This window comes from Brachyhypopomus gauderio, chromosome 17 (genome assembly GCF_052324685.1).
Source record: "Brachyhypopomus gauderio isolate BG-103 chromosome 17, BGAUD_0.2, whole genome shotgun sequence".
Lineage (NCBI taxonomy): Eukaryota > Metazoa > Chordata > Actinopteri > Gymnotiformes > Hypopomidae > Brachyhypopomus > Brachyhypopomus gauderio.
Window position 1 is genome coordinate 7,258,660 of NC_135227.1, and position 24,992 is coordinate 7,283,651.

General features: G+C 40.9%; 2 protein-coding genes across 2 annotated transcripts; one reads left to right on the plus strand and one right to left on the minus strand.

Moving 5' to 3' along the window:
- Positions 1–1,992: 1,992 nt before the first annotated feature.
- On the minus strand, positions 1,993–19,145 carry LOC143481042 (serine/threonine-protein kinase MRCK alpha-like). Its single transcript, XM_076978984.1, has 5 exons — positions 17,873–19,145; positions 9,399–9,490; positions 3,473–3,556; positions 3,177–3,272; positions 1,993–2,161 (listed from the first exon to the last, which is right to left on the minus strand). The coding sequence occupies exons 1-5, from the start codon at positions 18,048–18,050 to the stop codon at positions 2,009–2,011; spliced, it is 603 nt and encodes a 200-aa protein (XP_076835099.1). The 5' UTR covers positions 18,051–19,145; the 3' UTR covers positions 1,993–2,008.
- A 3,905-nt stretch (positions 19,146–23,050) lies between these two features.
- On the plus strand, positions 23,051–24,609 carry LOC143480930 (left-right determination factor 2-like). The gene is made up of 4 exons (XM_076978798.1): positions 23,051–23,437; positions 23,524–23,767; positions 23,856–24,107; positions 24,201–24,609. The coding sequence occupies exons 1-4, from the start codon at positions 23,173–23,175 to the stop codon at positions 24,523–24,525; spliced, it is 1,086 nt and encodes a 361-aa protein (XP_076834913.1). The 5' UTR covers positions 23,051–23,172; the 3' UTR covers positions 24,526–24,609.
- The last annotated feature ends 383 nt before the right edge of the window (positions 24,610–24,992 follow it).

The window sequence follows — 24,992 nt, forward strand, 5'->3', positions numbered from 1 at the left end:
TTTTGTCCCACTTTGCTCCTCTTCCCCCTTTTCCAGCACACACACACACACACACACACACACACACACACACGCACACACACGCACGTAGCACAAATAATCTGACACATTGCTCTAATCAATCTTACCTTAATACCTAAATTAAGGTGTAAAGAAGAAATTAAATAATTAAATATAGCCTGGTTCAGTATTGGGGTATAATCCTGTTCCCCCCCCCCCCCCCCCCCCCCCCCCCCCCCCCCCCCCCCCAGTCTGGGCAGCACCGCATCAGCACCGAAACTCAAGACTAAGCCACTCCACGATGAGGTAATACAGTACAGATGAGCTGGGCTGCGTTATGTCATGCGGTGAAAGACAAGTCGGCCTGCCTGTGCTCCTCATCAGAGTCTCCGCCACTAGTGTCACCATAGAGGCAGTCCCAGCCGGAGAGGCGACCGCCAGGTGGGCGTCTCTCACACGCGCTCACCTTCTCACACAGGCTCGTCGGGTGACACTAATGTAATTACTCGAGCTCTGGAGACGAGAGGAGAACACCCTACTGGAGCTGAGCGGCGTGTGCACAGCGGCGTGATGACGGTACCGCTGACCCGAGGGTGGAGGGTCACATCGTTAGAGCAGACAACAAACCAGCAGCACTAGAACCAGTCAGGCAGCTGCTCTGGGTCATTCTTGAGCCAAACAGAAAGAGTGTGATGTGCCATGCAGAAATCAAAACAATACTCAAGATTCCTTCAGTGTACTTGGACGGCTCTCTGCACACACACCGTTCAGCAGAATAGCAGCAATACGGGCGGACCAATAGGAAGTGAGACCCGCCCCTTCCTGCATCGACCGCCAATCACAAGAGAAGGTCCTCCTCAACCAACATGCCTACTCAGCATCCTGTTCCATTTCTCAGCACGGCCATTAGTGTCTGTACATATCCTACGTAATATGGCGTCGCTAAAACGCTCCAGGTTTCCGCAATGGAAGCGGTCTTCCATTATATCAACTTAGCTATGGCAACTAAGGTGACTAAGGCATGAACAACTACAATAACCAGCACGTGGTTGGCAAGTGTATTCAACCAGTGGCTTACCTACCATGCTGAAACACTGCCTGAACATACTCCTTCTGAGGTGAGAGATAGAAATTCCACTGTTTGTATTCATATGCAATGAAAACCGGCATGCAATTGAGATATGCACAACAGTAATAATGGTTATTTTAATTTCGGCATATTGTGAACACTACACAGACAGGAGGAACTGCATTTTCTTTTAAAGTTCAGCCAAAGCATTTTACTTCAGCTTGCAGATGCTGTGTGATGTAGATGAGTTTCCATAAAACACAGTAATACTGCTACATGTCTTTAATGGGGCTGGTTGGAATATGGCTGCCCTGTTAAAACTCCTAAGCAAACTCCTATGGTCCGGCCGCCTCTCTCCACAACCATACCAAACACTCTCTCTCTCACACACACACACACACACACACACACACACACACACACACTCACACACACTCACACACACTCACACACACTCACACACACTCACACACACTCACACACACTCACACACACTCACACACACTCCAGCTGCTAACCACCTCCTCCAGCGTGCAATTAACAGCCCAGAATAGTTCAAGTCCTCTGGAACCACATCTGAGAGCCTGAGCTCCTCAGAACATAATCTCTGGAAAGAAGGTCTACATATGAAACACATACAGAAAAAGCAGTCAAGGACTTCCCAGAGCCTTACAACGCGTTGTGATTCCAGACATCAGTTCTGTTTAGCCAGTTCCCATACATCAGCAGTCCAGCCTTCACAATTCCTGTCCAACGAGCCCAATGTGCCCTCCAGAGAAAACTACACAACCAGGCCAGTGAAACTGGAGCTACGCACCACCCACCTGCCCATCAGTCACAGATCAACCTTTTGGATCACTTGTTTTGTTCCACATCCAATTGTCCAGTTCAAGATGTTGGGCCTGTGGGCTTGCCGTAGGCTGAAGGCAGCCTGAGGGCTTACCTGTGCACGTAGTGGAGCTGATGCACAGAGTCGATAGCCAGCACCATCTCGGCCAGGTAGAATCGGGCCATGTCTTCAGGCAAGCGGTCCTCAAACTTACTCAGCAGAGTCAGAAGGTCACCACCCACGTAGTAATCCATCACCAGATACTGTAAGACAGTCGCACCATTTGCCTTATGAAGACATCTAAAGGAAAGATCTAAAACCTATAAAATCTTGCTATAAAGTTGTGGTTCCTTTGGTTAAAAATTCATTTAAAAATTGTAAAATAAAATGTATAAAAAGTCTCTCAGCCATTAGATTCTGAATGAAGGCATGTATAGCTCAATGTAAATGCTGGACTACCATCGGAAGAAGACCAGTAAGCCTCTTTATGACTACCTGAACCCATTCTAAAAGTAGTGCTGGGTACCAAAATCCAGTTCCAACATCATTTTCACTTAGATACCTAGATGCAGTCAGTCAGCCGAGACGTGTGGAGTCCAAACTGTGCTTCAGTGTTATCATTGCTAAACACTGGATATCAACAGCAACAACCTTGTAAAGAAGGTACATACACACAAACTTCTCTCAACCTGTTCAAACTGCAATCAGGTCACTGTCCATAGCAGTGACGTTTTTTATTCACTTTTATAGTTCAGAGTCTCGTTGCATCCTAAAACACACTGACTAGTCTGCAAGAACTTTATTTAGACCTGAGCAGTTGTGCACCTGCATTTATGAAGATTTGGACCATTTTTCCCCATACTTACACACACACACACACACACACACACACACACACACACACACACACACACACACACACACACACACACACACACACACACACTTCACATCACACTTGCTCTGATGCAGCAGGTGTCTACAGTTACAGTTATAACTAACAAATAAATACATTTGTTAGTTATAACTGTAAAGAAATCAAAAAGACATTCTTTAATGTCATGAAGGCATCAAGCTTTAGTGTTTTTTAAGCATGGGTTCAGGCTCCATTTTAAAAGCATTGTGTTAGCACTGGCACTGCAAAAACCCAAAGGAGAGCCATGTGCCTCTCTGCCATATCAGCAATCATCCACAGTGCTCATGTTTGGTGTGGTAGAGCTCTGAACCTGCTTGGAACCTCTCACAGCTGCCGCAACACGCTCGAAGTTGCAAGCTCACCAAGAAGTTGTCGTCCTGAAAGGCGTAGTGCAGCGTGGTGATCCACTGGCAGTCCCCGTACACCAGAACGTCCCGCTCCTCCCGGAAACATGCGGTCTACAAACAACATTCAGATACTAAACCCTCCACAGATGTCTAATACCACATTTAAACCAGCGTTCTCATTCTCTTTTGACTAACAAAAAATGTTAATGATCTGCAGAAACCATTTATGTATAATGTCAAATAGGTCTTGAGCCATCAGTCCTCCACCATAACTGCAGTAGGAGAAGTGGAGACAGGAACATGGACATCACCTCAGCCCTTTTTAGCATCTCCCACTTGTTAAGAATCTTCATGGCGAACACTTTGTCTGAATTCTTCACCTTCACGACCGCTACCTGGAACGCACACATGACAGAGGGGTTATTTTACAGCCGCACACAAAACAATCTCAGCCCTTACAAATCATAACACATAGATGGAAGTTTGAACATAAACCTAAAGGAAGAAATGGTGTTGAGTTAAATTTGCTGAAAGATTCTGTTGCAGATATGGCAGCTGTCCAATCACTGAGCTGTCTGGGTGTAAACCTCCAGTTCAGCAGCAGCTCTGGTTACTGCAGGCATTCAAGTCCCAGCTGAGGGGAGCTGAGGAGACAGAACGTCCAGGAGACGAGACGACCTGAGCTGAGAAGGAACGATCAAGTACTGAGGCACAACACAACCTTCTCTACCAGCACCAGACAGGCAAAGATGAAACCAGCTGGCAATGGCTATGGGTCACGCCAGGACTGAGGTTGCCTTCATTGGAAAGAAACTCTTGTACCGGAGAGTACAGAGAAAACCTCACACATCCTACACTTCACACATCCTACTTCTGTAACTCTTCTTCTACAGTGAAGAAGAGTTACAGTGTAGGAGAGTTACAGTGTAGGAGAGTTACAGTGTAGGAGAGTTAACATGTAGGCATGTTAATCATCATAAACGTTTGGATGAAACCCTTTCCTTTACTTGAATTTGGACCGACCGAGGGCAACAGTGAGAAGGGCACTTATATTCACACTGTTCTAAGGGAGCTAGCTGGTAGTCAGTAGGTCGCTTTGGGCAGTAACATTAAATTGATAAACGCACACTACTTAGAGCACATCCATGCAAGACCATCATTACCACAACACAGAAACGTGTGATTTGGAGAGCAAAACACTGGAGCAGCTATAATTGAGCAAATACTACCTCCAAATTAACTTAGACTTAACATAGACACAAACAGGATGCATGTTGTCTGAGGACCAACTGGTATGATGGATCTGGTGATTCTAGAAGGAACAGCAAAAATGTGTTCAACACCACAGCTCACCACGCCGCTGTGTTAGCTAGGCAAACGCTACAAGCATGAATTCCCTTGTTTACATGATTTCACACTGCAGCCCACGACCTGAATGTTACCTTATGGGTTTGCTTGTACCGTTAGCTGCCACGGTTTTACAAAGGCAGAACTAAAACTTCATTAAACTTCACCGTCACATGTGCAGAAAAACTTTCTCCCTGGTATTTTGCTTTTGAAATAGTAACCGGCTTCTCTTACAGCTAATGTTTACAATATAAAAAAACCCTTTCTATCCGTTTATTAGAAGAAGGCAAATCTGATCTGCCATGAGCAGATTTCCAGGAGAAAGTGACTTTTAAAAAATCTGTCAAACAAATACAGCTATTAGCCATGGTAATGAAGTCTGCCAGAGGGAGACTTTCCGGTGTACCCTTAGATTCAACAAGCGCTTTAAAACCTTAACAGTTATATGAGCCTTAGTAGAGATCCAGGAATTGATGGATAAAAAGAGCGAGTAAATCAAATAAGAGAAGTGGAATGGACATTCTCTTCCAGTCTGCTGTGTGTAAGGGAAACAACTGTGTGCTTCTCACTCTGCTGTTTAATAAGCCAAAACAAGCAGTCACTGAACACTGCACATTCCATCCTAAGTGGGGTTAGCAGAGGTAGACCAGACAAAGTCAACTCCTGGTTTCTACTTCCTCATCTCCTCATCTCCAAGCGAGATTCAGCCTAACATTCAAGTAACTTCTTAAACGATCCACATCGTAAACACGATTAAGAGATAGAAAAGAAAGAGTAACTTCTTAAACAATCCACATAAACATACAGACATTGATAGGGAAAAGACTGATAAATTCAGACGGAGAAGCAAAAGCCAAACACTGAAGCAACTACAATTCACCTGCTGAACCACCACCTGTATGTTTTTAAATTCAACATAAAACAATGCCAATACAATGAACAAAATGAATACAATGGACAACTAATTAAAACTTTAATTGTTGTTCAAGGAAGGCTGTTATATTCCTCTCCAGATGTCCACAGTAAAATAAAAAGTGTTCAAGACTGGAAAATGACGGGAGGCGGGAAAAACGAAAATAGAGCAACGTCAACAACATTCCTACTCCACTCGGCCTCCCTCGGGGCCAGCACTAGGATCATAATGTCCCTCACATTTGTTTTGCTTCTAAATATTTGCCACAGTTGAATTTGAATATCATTATACACAATATGACTGGTTACATTACTGTTTCTACCATAGCCTCCGTGACTTGCCCTGGCCATTTTCCCTCGGGGAATTCCCACCATTTTAAGGGCGATTTCTTTGCCTTTTCAACTTAGATGACCCCATACAGTCTCCAACCACTTTTTAAAACCACCTTCTAGGTGTTCCGTTAGATTAAGGCCTATTGGCTGCAGCAGACAGTGTGTTAGCCATCCTGCATCAATGTGCACTCTGTATATTTGACAGTGGCAGAGTACTCTCAACCCAGTCTCATGAATATAAACTCCAGGAGAACTCAGCAACATTCCTGATGCAGTCCTACTAGCCATCCTGTCAGTTGTGGTTTTGCATTAAGAAAGTGACCATAAAAGGTAGGTGTACCTGAAGAAGTGGGCAGAAGGCATATATGTACAATGACATAAAGCATAAAGCAAAATAAAGCACAGTACAGTAATTACCTTGCTACATACTCTCATGTATACACATGCACATTCAAATTATATATATATATAAAGTAATATCAGTCATGACTATTCAAACCAGAACTCCAGCACAAAATCTGGCAGCAGCACCAGTGCCCACACCATAAGGAACTTCAAGTAAGGAAGGTACTGCTATGAATGTTATTATGAACATACAATTATTATTATATATGTAATTAATGACATACATCACACTTCAAATGCAAATATGTCATTATTTTACCTCAGGTAATACCAAAGAAAAACAGAAAAAAAGAAGTGAATGCAATGCTACAAGTGATCACTCCTCCGATCAGCTAATATATGCCACAACAACATTAATTCTTGAGGTGCTTGGCTGGAACAGTATGAAGGACCAGTGTCCTCCATGGAGAAAGAGATGGGCAACATGGAGACATCAGACAGCTACCAGACATCAGATAGCTACCAGACATCAGACAGCACAACTGCACAAAGACGTGACAAAAGTCTAGAAGGAACTTGGGAAGGACAATAAGCTGATGCCTTGGAAACCGAAAATTCACAGCTCTGACTGGCCACCCAAAGAGGTACACAAGAAAAGTAGAAGCCAGGAGAATAAAACGGATATTCTCCCATGAGCCATCCAATGTTTACTCTCAGTGGACTAAGTAACAGCATGAGGACAGCCACACCAAAGCTGAAGACTGAACAGTACTGGAAAAGTATATGGGAGAAGTCATCATCACACAACAACAATGCCCAGTAGTTGCTGAACCTGATAGCAGACCACAGCAACCCCCTGAACAGGATCCAGTGACAAACATGCTAGCAGACAGGGAAGGGCATCAAGTATGAAGAGATGTTCAACTCCAAGTCCTGACAGGATCCACCGCTACATGCTGAAACTACACTCCATGGATGCCTTGCAGTGCAAATGATCCAGCTGATAACAGACGGAACTGAATGGTCAACTGAGGGCCACACAGTCCTTCATGATCATGATGCCAGAAAAGAGTGGGTGGCTCCATGCAACCACCAGCCGATAACGTGCCTCTGCACAAGATAGAGGCTCCTATTAGGAATCATTAGAGCTCCTGCACCTGGAGTCACATTGCTCAGTGCTTGAATCCAGAAAGGCATTGGCAAGAACAACATAGGAGCCAAGCGCACCAGCTCCTCGTGGATAAGCGTTATCTGAGACTGTTAGACCAGACAGGCCAACCTGTGCACCACCTGGATTGACTACAAGAAAGTCTATAATAAATGAATAAAAGACTATATAACATGAATAGGAGTCTTAAGAGTATTTTAAAAATCTCAATAAGGATGTGGAAATTGACCCTAGAGGTCAACTTTACACCAATGACACCAAGTTGCCATCAGCTTTGGGATTTACCGAGATGATGCCCCTGAGAGACCTCATCTCCAAAAGTGGCTACAGAATGGAGTGACCATCAGGCAAGTACTCTACATGGATGATATCAAGCTCTATGCCAGCAGTGAACAAGACATTGACTCACTACAGCTCACAACAATATACAGCAATGACACTGGAATGTCATTCAGACCAGATGGTTGCAAGGAGAGGAAAAGTAATTAGATGGCACAGAGAAAATAATAGAAAGTATGCAAGATGTAACAGGTCATAACTTACACGGAACGCCATAACCAAGTGGCTGGCATATTATGCATAAACATCTGTGCCAGGTACAGTCTGGTTCCAGATAAAGAATGCTAAAACGGTAATGACTAACCAACCAAACATCAGAAGAAGGACAAAGTGATAGATTTAGCAATCCCAACTGAGAGCGACATCAGGAGTGAAAGGCTCAAGAAATCCCAAGCCGAGCATGGGGAAGGTAAAGACAACAGCGGTTCTCATGGTAACTGGAGCACTAGGGGCTATTCACAAAATATCACAAACACAACAAGGTCATTGGCCACTTTATTAGGTACACCTTGCTAGTACCTGGCTGCCCCTCCCTTTAACTGCCATAATTCTTTGTTGCATAGATTCAACAAGGTGCTGGAAACATACTGAAGAGGTTTTAGTCCATATTGACATGACAGCATCAGGCAGTTGCTGCAGATTTGTTGACTGCACATCCATGATGCAAATCTCCTGTTCCACCACATCCCAAAGGTTCATTGTTGAAATGAGATTTGGTGACTCTGGAGGCCGCTTGAGTATAGTAAACTCACTGTCATGTTCAAAATGATTTCAGGTTTGTGACATGGTCCATTAACCTGTTGGAAGTATCCAACAGGCAGACTGCAATCATACAGGGTTGAACATCCTCAGCAACAGTACCTAGGTTTGCTGTGGTGTTTAAATAATGCTCAAATGCATTTGACAATTGGGTCTAAGCATGTGCCAAGAAAATACGCACCACACCATTACATCACCATCAGCCTGAAGTGTTGAAATGAGGCAGGGTGGATCCATGCTTCATGTTTATGCCAAAATTCTGATTCTAACATTCAAACATCAAAGCAGAAATCAAGGCGCGTCAGTGTTTTTCCAGTCTTCTAGGGTTGTTCATTTAGAGATGCTCCTCTGCATACCTCCATTGTTACAAGTGATTATTTGAGTGACCATTGCCTTTCGATCAGCTCAAACCAATCTGGCCGATTCCCTCTGACCTCTTGCATCGTCAAGGCATTTTACCCACAGAACTGCTGCTCACTGGGTATTTTTCCTTTTTTAGACCCTTTGCTGTAAACCCTGGAGATGGATGTGCACGAAACTCCCAGTAGGTCAGCAGTTTTTGAAATACTCAAACTAGCTCATCTAGCACCAACAACCATGCCATGTTCAAAGACACATCACCTTTCTTCCTCATTCTGATGCTCAAACTTTAGGTCATCTTTGCTATGTCTGCTTGTGTAAATGCACAGAGATGCAGCCATGTGATTAGATTACTAGGTATTTAATTTTTTACATTTCTATTCTTTAATATTTCTAAAGTACATTGCAGTTACTCACCTGGAATCTTCTTTGGATTTTTACATACATACAAATGTGTGTGCGGAAATCAAAAACAAAATGACACACACATACATGTACATACACAGCTGATCACATCGCTACCACCACAATTGACAAATGCTTTAGGCCTTAGAGCCTTTCCTACTGACCTTTGTTAGTGCTTCACTTTTCATAGATCAATATCAGAGTCATACAAAGTGAAAAATCAATTGCTCCATGCAATTCCCCATTGAACATGTGTTGTGCGTGCCTACCTCCCCAAATGCTCCTCGGCCAATAACTTTCAGGATTTCAAAGTCCTCCTTGTGGAGTCTCATCTGCTTCACTTTAGATGTGAATGACTTAGCTAGAGAGAGAGAGAGAGAGAGAGAGAGAGAGAGAGAGAGAGAGAGAGAGAGAGAGATTAGAACACAAGAAAGAAACATCAACCTGTGCACTTCCATATGGCTTTACAAGCACCTTTCTTAACAAGCATCAAACCACACAATGAAAACCAAAGTGCTTTTCTGATGCCAACAATGGATGAGGTGGTTATTGATCAAGATTAACATTCACCACAGAGCTGAATGCTCTAGTTGCAGCCATCTTAAACCCACAATCCCCTGGTATATAAAACATTTATCATTAGACACAGGCAATTTGAAGGCAGAATTGCATGCAAAGATAAAATATATAAATATGAATTGACTGGTTCCCATTTGATTTATATCTCTATATATCCAAAATTATAATACAAACTTTTTTATATAAAGCTGTTTTATATAAATTTCTTCAGCAATGACATTGCTGTGTCAAACACTGGTGTCTCAAGCGTATGGCAGTGAAGTGTATGGTAATTTCAGCATGCTAATTGGTGGCCACATGTTAGGGTGTTCAAACATCCGTATTTCCCGGGACATGTCCATATTTCACGTCCTGTCCTGGGCGACACAGGTTTTTTTTTTAAGTGAGGAAATGTGCTGGTTTTTTAATTACCTTCATTGGACTATTATTTGTTATTGGAGTTTCTGTTGTTGACTTTTACTGAAAAGCATTTTTTAATAAACCAACTGTAAATATGTTATTGTAGGATTGTGTGGGCCCATGTTAAGTGAGTGCATGTCACAGTATATGTGATAAACTCCCCCCCCCCCCCCCCCCCCCCCCCCCCCCACCAATCCAAGGTGTCCTGGTTTTCCCAAATGAAAATATGGTCACCCTACCATGTTTCCATTCTATTGTTAGCTACATTAGCCTTGTACCTTCAGCGCTAAGCTAAAAAAAAACTAAAACGCTTTAATTCTATTTAACACTGGTTCTGAATCTCATGTGAGAATGTTTCCAACAAGCAGCATGTAGTTGCTTTGCTCCTGGTGTCTCGACAAATGTCACTTGAGAAAACGTGTTAATGATATCCTCTCTAGTCTAACACGCAACACAGGATTCTGTGGGCTCATTAACCCTGTTAGACCATGATGCATGCATTCACCACAGTGCCTGGGGCACAGGTGGATCCCTGTCCTCAACCAGCAGACAGCAAGCAGTCAAAGCAGGTTCCCAACATGACTGTGGGAAACAACCATGCTTTTCATTAAAAAATATATATATACATATATAATAAATATAAATCATGTGTGTCATACCTAATTGACATTGCTTCCAGCAAGTCTTTTGCTAATTTTTATTTTTATTATTAAGACTACATGGTTTGTATCATAATATGACAGGTGTCATCCAGACTATAACAAAGAATTAATAAAAACGCTACACCTAATTATACGTGGAAAAAGAAATGGAATGACAAAAAGAAGCTTAAGGGCTAACGTGTCCAGTTCCAGGGTGGGAGCCCAGCATGGTGTGGTGATTTTCCACCTATTACACACCTGGTTCAACTCATCGTGTAATTACCAGATTTAGCAGGTGTGTAGAGAGACCACCAGATTCTGCTGGTTTGACACCCTTTGCTCTAGAGGCCACTCTGGTGCCTACAAAGAAATGGCTTGGGTATAAAAATTGAAGTCTGAATTTCAGTGAGAGGGGGGGTGAGAGGGGAAGCCCGGCGCACTAAACGGGTTTCCATGGAGCTTGACCTCTTTCAAACAACTGCTGCGTACACTGAATAGCTCTACACAAGACATAAGGGCAGAACAGTTTATGTAGCTAAACTGAGAAACCCCCCCTCTCTAATTACAATTTGTGCTGGCTACCTTACACTCACTGATTTCTGGATCATCAAAGCTGCTAAGCTGTCCAAAACTATCTATAAAATCATAGACAGATTCAGTCAGATAAGGTAACGGACAGATAACAGATTGTAGATGAATAAAACCAACTGTGTCTATCCTACAAATCAACATCATATTAATGTCAAGACTGCAACAGTGTCTGGGTTTCACATTTAGCCTTGAAGTATGGTAGGACGATTCTCACCATCAACCATTTTATATATTGGTGTGTTAGTCTATATTTGTTTATTGTTTTCCTTACAAGTGATTCTTATCTTTTTTGTACTCAATGACTTCCCAAACATGCAGGCTGGACATTGGGACCCAATCTCTCCGAGTTCCCCCCAAATCGTAGTACTGGAGTCCCTGCAGAAAAGCACAGGAGCGTGGACTGCATAGAAAACCCTTTCACTGATTGATGCACTACGTAAACACATTAAACTACTGTTTGTCCTGCTACTTCTAGCATGTTTGTAACTTGCATGAAATGTTAACAAAAATAACCACTGCCCCCCTCCCCAAAAAAACATTCTCACAACTCCCAGTTTGAAAACCACTGAGAGACTCTAATAGTCAAACATGGCTTAAACACCTACACGTCTGAAAAAGCATGAAATAATTAAAGCTGGTCGTCATCATACACGATTTACTGGCCATGTTTTGAGTTTCAACAATACAAAATGCAGTAAAATTTCAGCAGGTTATTTGGTGTGTTTAGTAAGATGTATCAGTCATAACCTGCAATATAACAGTAATCTACAGTATGGTCAATGAAAAGCTGCTTTGTACAAATTAGAGAGTTTTGCACAATGTTTTCGTAATAAATTATTTTACTTATTTTCATCATTGGCTTGTGTGTTCATAAATGTTCAATTAATACCATGATACTGTGATAGTTTTAGACTAGGATATCAAATCGTGAAAATTTCAAAAAGCAACACTACCATCTTGCTCAGTCAAGATTCTGCATTCAGAAACTTGCACAGCAGTGTAGCACTCTGTAGTCAAGGTGGTATGTGACTATAAATTAAATTAACCATATTGTCCATCTACTGGAATGCCCTGCAACACCACACCATATAAAGACAAAGGAACAGGAGAGGCACTAAAACACCATTTCCATAGAGGGTAAGAATCTCTCAAAGTCACCGAGCCACTCAAGTATACAAGAATAAAATGTTATGTAATGAAGTGGACAAGTCAGATCCACAGTTGTTAATAATAATAACAAAGGCCCCTGGGCTTCTGCATTGGTTTTGTGTTAACTAAAAACACTTCAACTTCCACATTTTAAATTGTGATCATACAGCAATATCGTATTCCCTCTTATGACATTTTATCAGAACTGACCCAAAGTTTTCTTATTTATGTCTAGTCACAGCTGTTTCTTGTTATCATACAACAGAGGAGTCTGTTTAGTGACAGACTACTACTCCCCAGGTGCAGGACTAATCGACTCAAACACTCCTTTGTCCCTCATGCCATCAAACTACACAACTCCTCTCTGGGAAGGAGGGGGGGGAAGGAGTTAAATAGGTGGATGTGCCAATGGGCAGACTGAGGATGTCTGGGAATTAGCTGATCACCTATAAACCGGACTATGTGCAATAAATAATATAATCAATCAGAATCACAATACTACATAATGGGCTGCAATACTCCATAATGGGCTATGTGCAATCACATGCTTTTATACATTGCCTTATTTCCTAGTTTATCTTTACTATTATTATTATTATGTTGTGTGCTTAATCTTGTCTTATTTCTTGTAAACATTACAGTACTGTAACGCTGCTACTTGAGAAATGCAATTTCCCGAAGGGATCCGTCCCAAGGGATCAATAAAGCTCTATCTATCTATCTATTAATATTTGTAGTGCCACCTTCATGGTGCAAAAAGGTTACCTAATATTAGGTATTAGGTATAATATACGAAACCTCTGTAATAAGCTGAATAAAGCTCATTCTCTCATGCAAAAGAGCCTGCACAAAGATGAATAAAACCTGTAATCCTTCACATAGTTATTATGTGAAGTTATTTTGTACACTCTGTATGTATTCATATATAGGTACTATATGAAGTAATTGTATATGATGTATTACATATATACCCTATAAAAGTGCAGATTTATCTCTTAAAATATATCCCTTATTTAATGCATAAATGTACAAAAGGAACAGTGCAGTTTGCTTTTTACCAGAAATACCTCTTCAATATATGAAAACTACATCTTTTGTCTTATGTGCTAGACACCAACTAAAACCTTGTGAATAGAGTAATTGACAATGTATAACAAAGGTGAAGATTGCAGCATTTTCCATGGTGGGTCTTGCTAATGGTTTTCCATGGCTTAGGAAGACAGACAGTAAAGTGATATTGGTAGAAGGCAGCAATATAGGCAGTAAAGAAATTTGCTGACAGAACTGTATCAAGCAAATTATCAATTTCATTGATTCGACCTGAAGTCAACTACTTGGTCTTGCCCCATTAAGACATGTGTGGCAGGAACCCCACACAGCGTCCATTATTGGAATACCAGAAGACAGATGTCAGGGTCCGGTCTCTTAGTCAGCATTTTCCATTGAACAGTTGGGCTCTGCATCTATGGCATTCCTACAACTATGCATGCCTTAAAGTCCACGTCCTCAGCATGGCTGGCGAGAGCAAAAACAGTGATGACACACCACTGATGTCACATTCTTGCACAGCTATGCATCGTTATTTTGTGCATTTGACCTTTAGTTCTGTAGTACTGCCTGAACTGTGCCTCTCACAAATTATGTAAGCCCTCACTGCTGATGCAAAGTCAGCCTTTTTGCTTAATAAAGGAATTTATATGTAGCTATTTCAACAAGATAGTGGTTCAATTATGATTTGCAGGGCTTTATTGTGAAATATGCTAAAATAAACCCTGCTTCTGTTAATAAAACACTGGTGCTCTTTTGTACAAGAGACAGTCTGAGCAATAAACCTCCAAAAAACACATCAAAAGACCAGTTGATTGAACAGGCTGCACACTCCATCATCTGCAACGTGTCAGTCAAACCAAAACATTTCTAAACCATGTGGTCATCACAGGGTTAGGACAGGCAGGATAAATCTGGCTGACAGGAAGAATGAAACAGTGATGCCACAGTCCTTAACTGAAGATCAATAATGCCACAAAAGATCTCAATGCTATAATGATACTATTTATAAAACCGGTATAGCATTTAAACTTTCAATTTTCATTTATTTCTAACATGAAATAAAAAATTTCCTCAACTCTTTAAACAGTTCTGTTCAAAACTGATAATATTTAGTCTTGATCTAGATTTGTTATGTTGCAGCGCTGCCCCGCATGTGAAATGTTAACTAATAGTCTTTACATATTAGTTAAATGGGAAACAATAACAAAGTTACTAAACTGAACGCATATAATGTCAGTCATATTTAGGATTCAAGGAGACGATCATTCACATCACATGTGGTACATGACGTGGAATGTCATTGTGCATTCAATTATGTTTACACCCAGTTTACAGCCAAAGAAGTAACAAACAATACAACAATAAATGACAAACAATGTAAATACTATGTATAAACACTATGTAAGGCCAGGTAGGGTAGCATTAACAAAAATGACCTTATAGGATTGAATTCTTAAAATGGAAAGGACAACCATCCACATGATGTCCTCTTAAAAAGAGTGCTGCCTTACAGAGAAAGGACCGCATTCTGCTCTTAATTTTTTTATTTAAATAGTGGAAAGTCTTCTGCCATGTCTGAGTTTTGAAAAAAAATGTGGTGTTCACTATCATAAATATTCTGGAGCAAAGAAATGACCAAACAATGTCAGTGTGTCTGTATGAAGTAGCACCACAGCGCAACATGGCCAATCCACTAACCCCTCCCCTAGTTCCAATGGATTTAGTGCACACAAGCTCCAGATCCGGCGTTAAATACTTCTTGAAGTATTCTGAACACATGCCAATGTTTAATAAGCATGTAGCCTATGTCAGTCAAACTTTAGGCTATCGGAAGCAGCCCGCTACTTTTAACTCCTTTCAAAGTGGCTGACTGGTATGCAGTGAAGACTCGCTTTGCTTTCTACACACCCTTCAAAATCACAAGTCAGCATTATGACTGGCTCGTGTAAAAATGCTTGTTCATTTCACAGAAAAAAAGTCTTTACCACAGCAGCAATGCTAAACTAGTGTCTCTCAGGACATGAGATTCCAATAGTCCACCAGCTTTAATGGTTAAAGTGGGGGCGTGACCGTGTCAGTACAGAGCAGACAAAGCCATGCCCCCACGCACCACCTAAAAGTTTAAGGAAGTCTGGGAAATGCAGGAAGTAGGCTAATGCATTGTAGCATAATATAAATATGTAGTACGGTACCATACAGAAAAAAACATAAATACGTTTTTTTTTTCTTTCATATATTCTATCATATATAAATTTTACATCACTTTATTTTATTAATTCTATTCCTTAATTCCTTTACATTCAATTGTTAAATTATTTTATTTGTCTTAATTTTGTAATTGTAAACTGTGTTTAAGAAAGTACTAGGCCTATATACATATTGACCATATGACATGGTCGCCTTTAACTAATGTGTTAATGGAAGACAAAAATCCTCAGTAGGCAGAAATGAAACCATTAAGTAGGACTGCCTACAATGATTTTTTAAAAGAAACACAGCTCAATATTTAACACCCATATTGTACAGTACTGTTCAAAAGTTTGAAATGGTTTCAGTAAGGTGAACTCCACTTAGCTACAGATATAATTTATTCCATGTTTTAATATTATAATCACTTGGTACTAGGAGTAAAAAAAAGAAGGTTGTATGTATATATATATATATATATATATATATATGGTGAACTCCACTTAGCTACAGATATAATTTATTCCATGTTTTAATATTATAATCACTTGGTACTAGGAGTAAAAAAAAGAAGGTTGTATGTATATATATATATATATATATATATATATATATATCACACACACACACACACACACACACACACACACACACACACACATACATTCATACATACACACACATCTTAAATGTTACAAGTGTTTAATTACAAACTGTATGCCATCTGTTGCCATTCACAGTTCATTACATTAGTCTTTCTCTTTAAATGTAAATGTACCTCACTCTTCACAGGTCAGTTTCTGACCACAGGACCACAGCTGACATGTTATTACTTTGCTAGCGGACCTCTCTCTCTCTCTCTCATCACAGTATAATGGTTGTGGGTATTGCTTTCACTAAGGCATCATGCACAAGAGTAGCAGTAGTTTTAACACATCATAATCACTGCTGGCCAGATAGAAAGTGGTCAGCCACCTAAAAGTATCAGTAGTGTTGTGATCATAAACAGGATCAGGAAACAGGATCAACAAACCATGCATGAATGAATGTTCAATTTATATAGCGCCTTTCAAGATACACAAGGTCACTTTACAATTTTAACACAGGTACAAGTCTTACACAACCAATCACACACCGGTGAGAAGCGGCAGCCAATTGCACACAGCGTACTCTCTACCGGAATCCACAGCCCCTTGGGGGACTGAATGGGGTGCAGGAAGGGGAGAGAGGACAGACCCTAGTGGCAGAGCACCATCCACCACTGGGCATACAGGTACACACATTCACACAAAGACACTCAGACAACTGTTTTTTTTTATTGAACATGAAGACACACAGACACACTCAGGAAGAATTTGTCAGGGAATCAGGGAGGGCCAATTTACCTAACCTCCAAGTCTTTGGACTGCGGGAGGAAACCCACACAGACACGGGGAGAACATGGAAACTCCACTCAGATAGGGACTTGAACCCAAGACCCCAGTGCTGAGAGGCACATGCTAACCACCAAGCCACCGTATGGAGACAGATGGACTACAGTCTCTAACTGTACACCTACAGAATGTTTCTAGTAATGTTTCTAAAAAGATTTATACTAAATGTAATAGGAGATGCTGTTCTAGATACAACATTGATTAATGTATGATCATATCACATACTCTAGACCTGTGGGGGCCGGAGAGCTTTTTTAATGGCAACATACTGAGTGTGCTCCAAACCTTCACATAACTAATATTATTCATAGTCTTGGAGGTATGAGGGTTTATGTACACATCATGCAAAAGTGTGTTTAGATAAATAAAGATTATGCATCTGTTTATAATATAGCCCTTATGCAGATGTTTAGACTACCAGTGAGGGTACATTTGGGAAATTCTGGTTAATGCAGCGTTCCTTGATGTTTAGGTCAGATGTTTAGTGCAGTTCACCACACAGGCATGAGTACAAAGTATTTAGCAGCATGTTGATACTTGACTTTACGGTAGGGCTGTATCCACACTTAAAAGGCTCGCTGACTTTAATCATCGAAGAAATGCATTCAAGTCGCATAGACAGCATACTTCTTTTTACATTGTTGGGTCTAGTGGATTTTAACAACGTTACTGGCGGTACTGTGTGAATCAGATGTGCTGAGGCTGCCTACTCACCCCACTCCAAGAACTCGGCTATATTCTTCTCTCTTCTCAGTGGAGAATTGTTGCACTCATCGTAAAGGCAGATCAGCACATCCAGAAGTGTCTCCACGCTGAGACACTGTCCGTTTGACTGGACGGGGCCATCCAGGACCATTTTCTCTAGCTTTTTCAAACGCACTTCCCCTGACATGGTTCAAACGCGGACGGTCCCCTGATTTAAATCAAAATGTGACAGAACAGTCTTCGTAATGAAAAAAATATAAAAAATAATAACACGAAACGTGGTTAGCAAGCCACGTCGATGGTGGGGTCACCCGGATAGCTACATGAGAAACCTCACGGTCCCGTCCGTGCGCAGCGGCGGACCGTGGCGTGTGGGGACCGCGATAGCTAGCACGCTAGCTCTTTTGTGTGTTAACGTCGCTTTGCCGCAGCTAATGTTCCGCTGCATTTTTTCAAAAATGACATTTTTTTAATACATAAGCGGATGAAACCGAATTAAAGTAGCCAGCGACACGCCACCGACATCGACTGAACTATCTCTCGCGTTTGAAGGACCTGAAGGAACCTTCCATAAACCCTAAAAAAATAACCCAGCTAGTCCCGAAACACACGGAATATATCAGCTAGACATCTACCTAAGCTAATTTACATGACTAATGTTTTCATTTATGGTAATATATATATATATATATATATAAGAAGCTTTCATTATCGACTGGATGTCTGGCGTGTGTGGAATTAAAGCTGGCGACCCACTTGCCCTGACCTGAAGCGCTAGCTGCGTGAGCTAACGTACACGTACGCTAGCCAGCTAGCTAGTGACGGTTGGTCGCAAACTGGAGAATTAAGACGCCACCTTTTTATCTATACGGTCCCTTCTTTTTAAACTTTTGGCTGAAACGACTACATTTGGCAGAAACAGAGACGTTAAACTCCGCTACGTTAAGTTCCGCTAAACTAACTACATTAACACAACAACAACAAAGTTCCTCGCCGCCGACCTATAGCCTAGCGGGCAGGACGGGACGGCGGCTCCTGCCAGACGGCTACAACTAGATCTGCTGCGAACTTGACAGAACTTCTCAAATTTATCTCGCTCCTCACAGAAGACGACATATCTGGTCCATAATAATCCGGTGGGTCTACGGATCAAGTCCCTTTTTTCATTTCTCCCCACAGTCCAAAGTCGCCAGCGTGAGCAGCAGCGGTGTTTTTGGTCAGTGATGTGAGGAGAAGGGTGTTTGAAATCCCTGCAGGAAGAGAGAGAGAGTTCCTCACCAACATGGCGCCCAGCGCACAACAGCTGTTGGGCTTCACGGGGATGTTCGGGACGCTCTGGGTCTCCCGCTACGCGTGTTAATAGTTACTAATAAAGAAGCACTTTGATATATACATTTGGAACAAGTCCCACGTTAGAGAAATGTTAATGTTCATAAAAACTTACTTTACCGGTTTATGATTTTCAAAGCAGCATCAACACTGCAGGAGATCTTTAGATAGTATTCGTAGATCGATTTATAAACTTGTAAAAAAAAAACAAATTATTAACAGTAACAAAACGTAGCCTACTTAATACCATAATTGCTAAAAACGCTACGTTTTGTGAAGGTAAAAATCTAAACTGTATGCATCTCAATTTGAAGCATCACGGTATTTACAAAGTAACAAATAGTTTAAATCCAGTTTGATACTGAAGTGCTTATTCATGGACAAATGAATCAGATGCGAGTGGCAAAATGTAGACATGCATTTAAAAAGTAAATATGCCTCTCTTCATCTAAAGGTGGATCTGCCTCTTTGTCTAAATGTAGACCTGCGTCTTCATCTAAAAGTTCTGTAAGGTTCTGTAAGGTGGGCTTACACCAACCACAATGCATGACCAGATCCGTCGGTGAGGTAGACGCTTACCGTAGTTAAATCACCACGTGAGAGTTTCTAGTTCACATCAGCTAGTGAATTACAGCTGAACTCTACAAAAATCGAACTGAAATGGAAGAAAAATGTGGATTGGCTCTGGGTCTAAGCTTGAGAACCAATGAGCTAGAACACGTAGACACAGTAACCCACTTGTATAAGATAGTGTAGGGCAGGGGTGCTCATTACGTCGACCGGTCGATCGCGAAGGAAGTGTCGGTCGATCGCGAAGGAATGTGCGTAGATCGCGTCACATAAAATAGTAGTAGATGAATCGCACATCTGCACTGACGGTTGTATTTTGATTGACATTCACGGTAGCCAATCTGCAATCCACTCAACAAATTACGTTCGCCACCCCCCCCCCCCCGCTCAACATATTACGTTCGCCACCCCCCCCCCCCCCCCCCCGCTCAACAAATTACGTTCGCCGCCACCCCGGTAGATCTTTCTGACTTGGTCATCTTATAAGTAGCTCACAAGCTGAAAACTGTGGGCACCCCTGGTGTAGGGTGCACACAGTAACCCACTTACATAAGATGGTAGGAAAGAAAGAATTTTTAACATGCTGAATGAAATTTTTTTGTTCACTTTGTATAATGTAGAATACGTTTGAATGGTTCTAAAAACAGGTTAACGAACATTTAGTCTGAAGCTTTGAGGAGAGAAAATAAATTAAAAAGCCATTTTACTATTACTATTCTGTACCTCTGTATGTACTATGTAGCTGTATGTAGCAGAAAGAGTAGGAAGTAAATAAATAGTAAAAAAAAAAACAGCAGGTGCAATTATCTTAAAGAAAAACCTTATTAATCTGCTGCCGTTGCTGATGATTTTGATTATGATAATGTAACTGCGCCCACTGCTGGCCAAATTAGAGAGCTGACGTTCGACGAAGGCCTAGTTGATTTGCTTTGCAATTATATCGCAAATGCAATTCAAAACATATAATCGCACCCACATCTACTCTAAGTAATTAAATAGTTGTTGTAACAATACATGTTGCCGACTTTATTCCAATCTTTAAAGGTTTGTTGTAAGTCATTAAGTTTGTTACACTTGCTGACCTAGATTGTAATAATTGATTAATAGTCTACATGCTTTATTGAATAACCTGCCATAATTTACCGGATCTGTCTTTAATTATTGACATAGAAAATGGCTTTCACATTATCGTTTTGCAGAAATATAATATGAGTTCAATAGTTTCATATGTTCTATTCTCATAAAAGGGAATATTGGTGGCGCCCTGGTTGGAATGGTAGCCTCTAATGAACTAGTGTCTAGCCTGTAGTAGTTTCAATGAGCTGATTTTGTAATGCTAATAACCTACATGAACACCATCATTAACACTTAGCCTAATGTGTTTATTGTGGATTGCATTTTGATTTAAAGGATAAAAGAAAGAAAGGCACAGTAGTTATTTTTATCCAGCTGAGCTATTGTTTTCCACTCGGAGAACAGACGGACCATGTCTCCAGAATACATAAGCTAATAAAATGAAGGGAATTATTAAGGACGTTTTAGATGAACAACCAAGCTCATGTTAAAGGATGGCACTACATGTATGTTAAGATACAAATTAAAAAATGATTGAGATTAATGATCGAGATTTCTTAAACAGAAAAAGTATCTCGTGTCAAAAAAGAAAGAAATGTTTGCATTAACTGATCTCTTGCTTCAGCAATGATTCTTAAAACACTATAAAAACTACTACCCATCATTTCGTGTTTAATTTAAAAATGTTACCCAAGATAACGCTGCAACTTTAAGACTACCAATAAACACGTAACACTGAAAGACTTGTGCTCTGTTATAGGAGACCACAAGACATCAGAAACAAATACGTGCTTCTCTCATTCAATTAAGTTGTTAGACCACTGTTTTATTTAATTAGATTTGGGAACAGTCAGCTAAATCATATAGGTAGAATATAATGAATTGTATGTCTAGCCAGGAACATTAACTGTCCAGTGGCATCAAACACATGAACAACTCCATACAAGACTTCACTATGTGGAATGACCATGATGACAGTTCCTAGCTCATGTATTATTGGGCTCAACAAATACCACTGGGACATTTTACATATATGATTGTTGTCAGTGATGCTTAAAATGTATATGATTTATATGAAAGCTAGAAGGCTACCTTAGCTACCTTAAAGAATGTAATGACTTGTACTTATTCTTCTTGAGACTCTTTGTATTTTTATATTGTTTTATATTTATTATATTGTACATGTTTAATTATTTTAATGTAAATTGTTTTAAGATGTTGTTCATTCTTATTCTGTGGTTTGGCAGCTACCTTGGCTAGGTCTCTCTTGTAAAAGAGATTTTGAATCTCAATGGGACGTCCTGGGTAAATAAAAATAAATAAATAAATAAAATGCACAAATAAATTTCACGTATTTATTTTTCTTTTTTTGGGGGGGGGGTGCACCATGTGTATTTTGTGTGTGTATTTATAATAATATGGTATATGATCGAAAATGAATTAGGCGTGTTAACCCAATTATACAATAATTATACCGTTCCACACTAATTTACATTTATTTAAAATACAGTCTTTTAAACCTATTTTATTGTGATTTCTTGATTGAATAATATCAATACTGATTTTTAAACTTTACACATTTTTTTCCCAAACAAGCTATCGTTAATAACATGATTAGCAAGTTGCATGGTGAGATAGCCTTTATTTAGTTAGTTGTCTGATATGATCTGTCATGGAGTTTGACTGTGTCCTTGGAGTCTGTCATCCTCCGGGAGCCTGTAAGGCAATACACAAGGAGGACTGAAGCCCACTTTGGTGCTGCTGGAGGGAAGCCTGACTGATCCAAACAGTGGAAACAGATAATAACCCTTTTAAGAAAACCCAATCCACATCTCTAAGTGCATGCTTAACTTCAGCCCTGTAAGAGATTGTCATTCCTGAATACACTTTAGTCTTTTAGTGTATTTCCAAATGCGCTGCTGTGTGAACACATTGCAGTAGAAATCTGTTTCAAACAATTCTGAAACAATTTTGACAACTGACAGACACACCAGACATTCAGTACACCAGAATAATGACATTATATGCCAGTTCTGTATACTAAACATGCACACTTCAACACACGTTAAAGTGTGGACTTTCATTGCGCCATTTCTGACTAATTTATGCAGATAGAAATTGCACGTTTTCGACGGAGAGACCTCATACCTGTAACGAGTCGCAATTAGCCACACAGATGCGCTGCGCCTTTGAAATGCATATGTCCTTTTAGGTCACCACCCCTCCGTGGCTGCAGCCGTCTAGACGTAACGTACAGCATGCAGCTCCATATAAAAGAGAGCCTGCGATCGTGTTTGGACTTCACTGGTGCAAGCGAGCCTGTTGCGTAAATAGACATGTCTCTCCTTATCCACCTGCTGGTGTGTGCTGCTATCATCTCCACAGTACTATGTTACAGTAGTGATAGTATGAAAGAGTCTGTCCTGCAAAAACTTGGACTAACGGAACTTCCCAAGATCCAGAAGAGCGACATGGAGAATCTGGTGGTTCCGCCTCACATCAAGAACAAGTATGTGTCTCTGTTGAAAATGCAGAACACGCGGCGGCGCAGATCACTGCCGAGTTTGGCGGGAATACTCAGGCGTATCCATGGCAACGCAGGTAAGTTCATTTCTGGAAACGAAAGGGAATCAGCTGGAGCCCGAATGGCGGCCAGAACTGTAATTGTTGCACTCTCTGTATTTAAGACATGACAGGGCAAGAGATGTACCCGGACATAACTCGCCAGCGCTTCGTATTTGACATGGAATCAAGACTACAAGCAAACACTGAGGTCACCATGGCTGAACTTAAACTTTATCAGACGGCTGCGCGTAAGATGCCAGTGGTGGAGAAGAAGAGGCACAGGGCGGTCACCAACGCTCGTGTGAGCGTGTACTGGGTGGAGGTGTTGGGGAACGGCTCCAATAAAACATCTCTTATAGACTCCAGGTAAGTACAAATAATCAAGCTTTAACAGCCACGTTCACGTTATCACGAACAATATCGAAACCTGATGTGTCTGTCCTGGTTTTGACAGGTTAGTGCCAGTACACCAGGCCGGCTGGAGGAACTTTGATGTGACCCAAGCAGTTCACCACTGGTCCAAGTCTCAGAAGAAAACACCCTTGTTTTTGGAGGTGTGGATCGAAGGAGAGAGACCTGGCAGTTATGCTGCTCAAATGGCAAAGCGAGTGCATTTCATTACGCAAAATGCATTAGTAAACACCCTGGACACGAGTTCAGGGACACCCGAGCTCGTTTTGTACACCCTAGACGTGGACGAATATGGGTAAGTACTGTTATTCAGTAAATAGAATAATAAGCAGTTACGTTTGAAACACATACACGATTCAGCATGTGAATAATTGCTTTATCTCCACAGGTCCTCGAGCGACTGCAACCGAGGTGGAGATAATATTATGTGCTGTCGTGAAGAGCATTATATAAACTTCCGAGAACTAACGTGGACGCAGTACTGGATCCTCGAGCCTGCTGGATATCAAGCTTTTAGATGTACAGGAGGATGCAAACAGCCTAAACGCAGTTATGGATATGGACAGAGGTCCTGCGCGGTCCTGGAGAGCGCACCACTGCCCGTTATGTATCTGGTGAAGAAAGGCGACCACACAGAAATAGAGGTGGCTCAATTTCCGGATATGATTGTTGAAAAGTGTGGATGCTCCATGGACAACATTTCTATAACGTGAACGTGGACCACTCTTAGTATTCAATTAAGCACTTACATGTCATATTTATGGTATTTTCTTGAAAACTTGCGTTGTATTGCATTATAAGGCACTATGTGTGATTCTTTTGAATATGCTTTTTGAAAATAAATTCATTTACGTTCACTTGAATAATTAGTTATGTTATCTGTTATGCAGGGTATTAGCCTACAAGATGCATACAATCATTTATATATAACCTACATGTATTTATGTAAACTTTTAAACGTTTCATTGGCTGGAAATTAATGACGAAATGGAATTTAATTGTGGTTAGACACCCTATAAATTCGTCTTTAAGTAGTTACAACACACGGATTAGTTCCATGCAAGTTAACACCATAATCGCCCACATTTACATACAAACGATCATACTTAAATACTTAAAGACGCAGAACACCCATTAACACCCGTGAACAACATAAACATTCAAACTGATATTTGAAGGA

What these genes read in the sequence shown, in the direction of transcription:
- LOC143480930 (XM_076978798.1), top strand. Translation starts at nt 23,173, where the DNA reads ATGTCTCTCCTTATCCACCTGCTGGTGTGTGCTGCTATCATCTCCACA. An exon ending in ACATCTCTTATAGACTCCAG is followed by an intron (nt 23,768 to 23,855) that starts GTAAGTACAAAT and finishes TGGTTTTGACAG; the next exon opens with GTTAGTGCCAGTACACCAGG. An exon ending in CTAGACGTGGACGAATATGG is followed by an intron (nt 24,108 to 24,200) that starts GTAAGTACTGTT and finishes TTATCTCCACAG; the next exon opens with GTCCTCGAGCGACTGCAACC.
- LOC143481042 (XM_076978984.1), bottom strand. Translation starts at nt 18,050, where the DNA reads ATGTCAGGGGAAGTGCGTTTGAAAAAGCTAGAGAAAATGGTCCTGGAT. An exon ending in AGCCGAGTTCTTGGAGTGGG is followed by an intron (nt 9,491 to 17,872) that starts GTGAGTAGGCAG and finishes CTCTCTCTCTAG; the next exon opens with CTAAGTCATTCACATCTAAA. An exon ending in TTCAGGACGACAACTTCTTG is followed by an intron (nt 2,162 to 3,176) that starts GTGAGCTTGCAA and finishes ACTGTCTTACAG; the next exon opens with TATCTGGTGATGGATTACTA.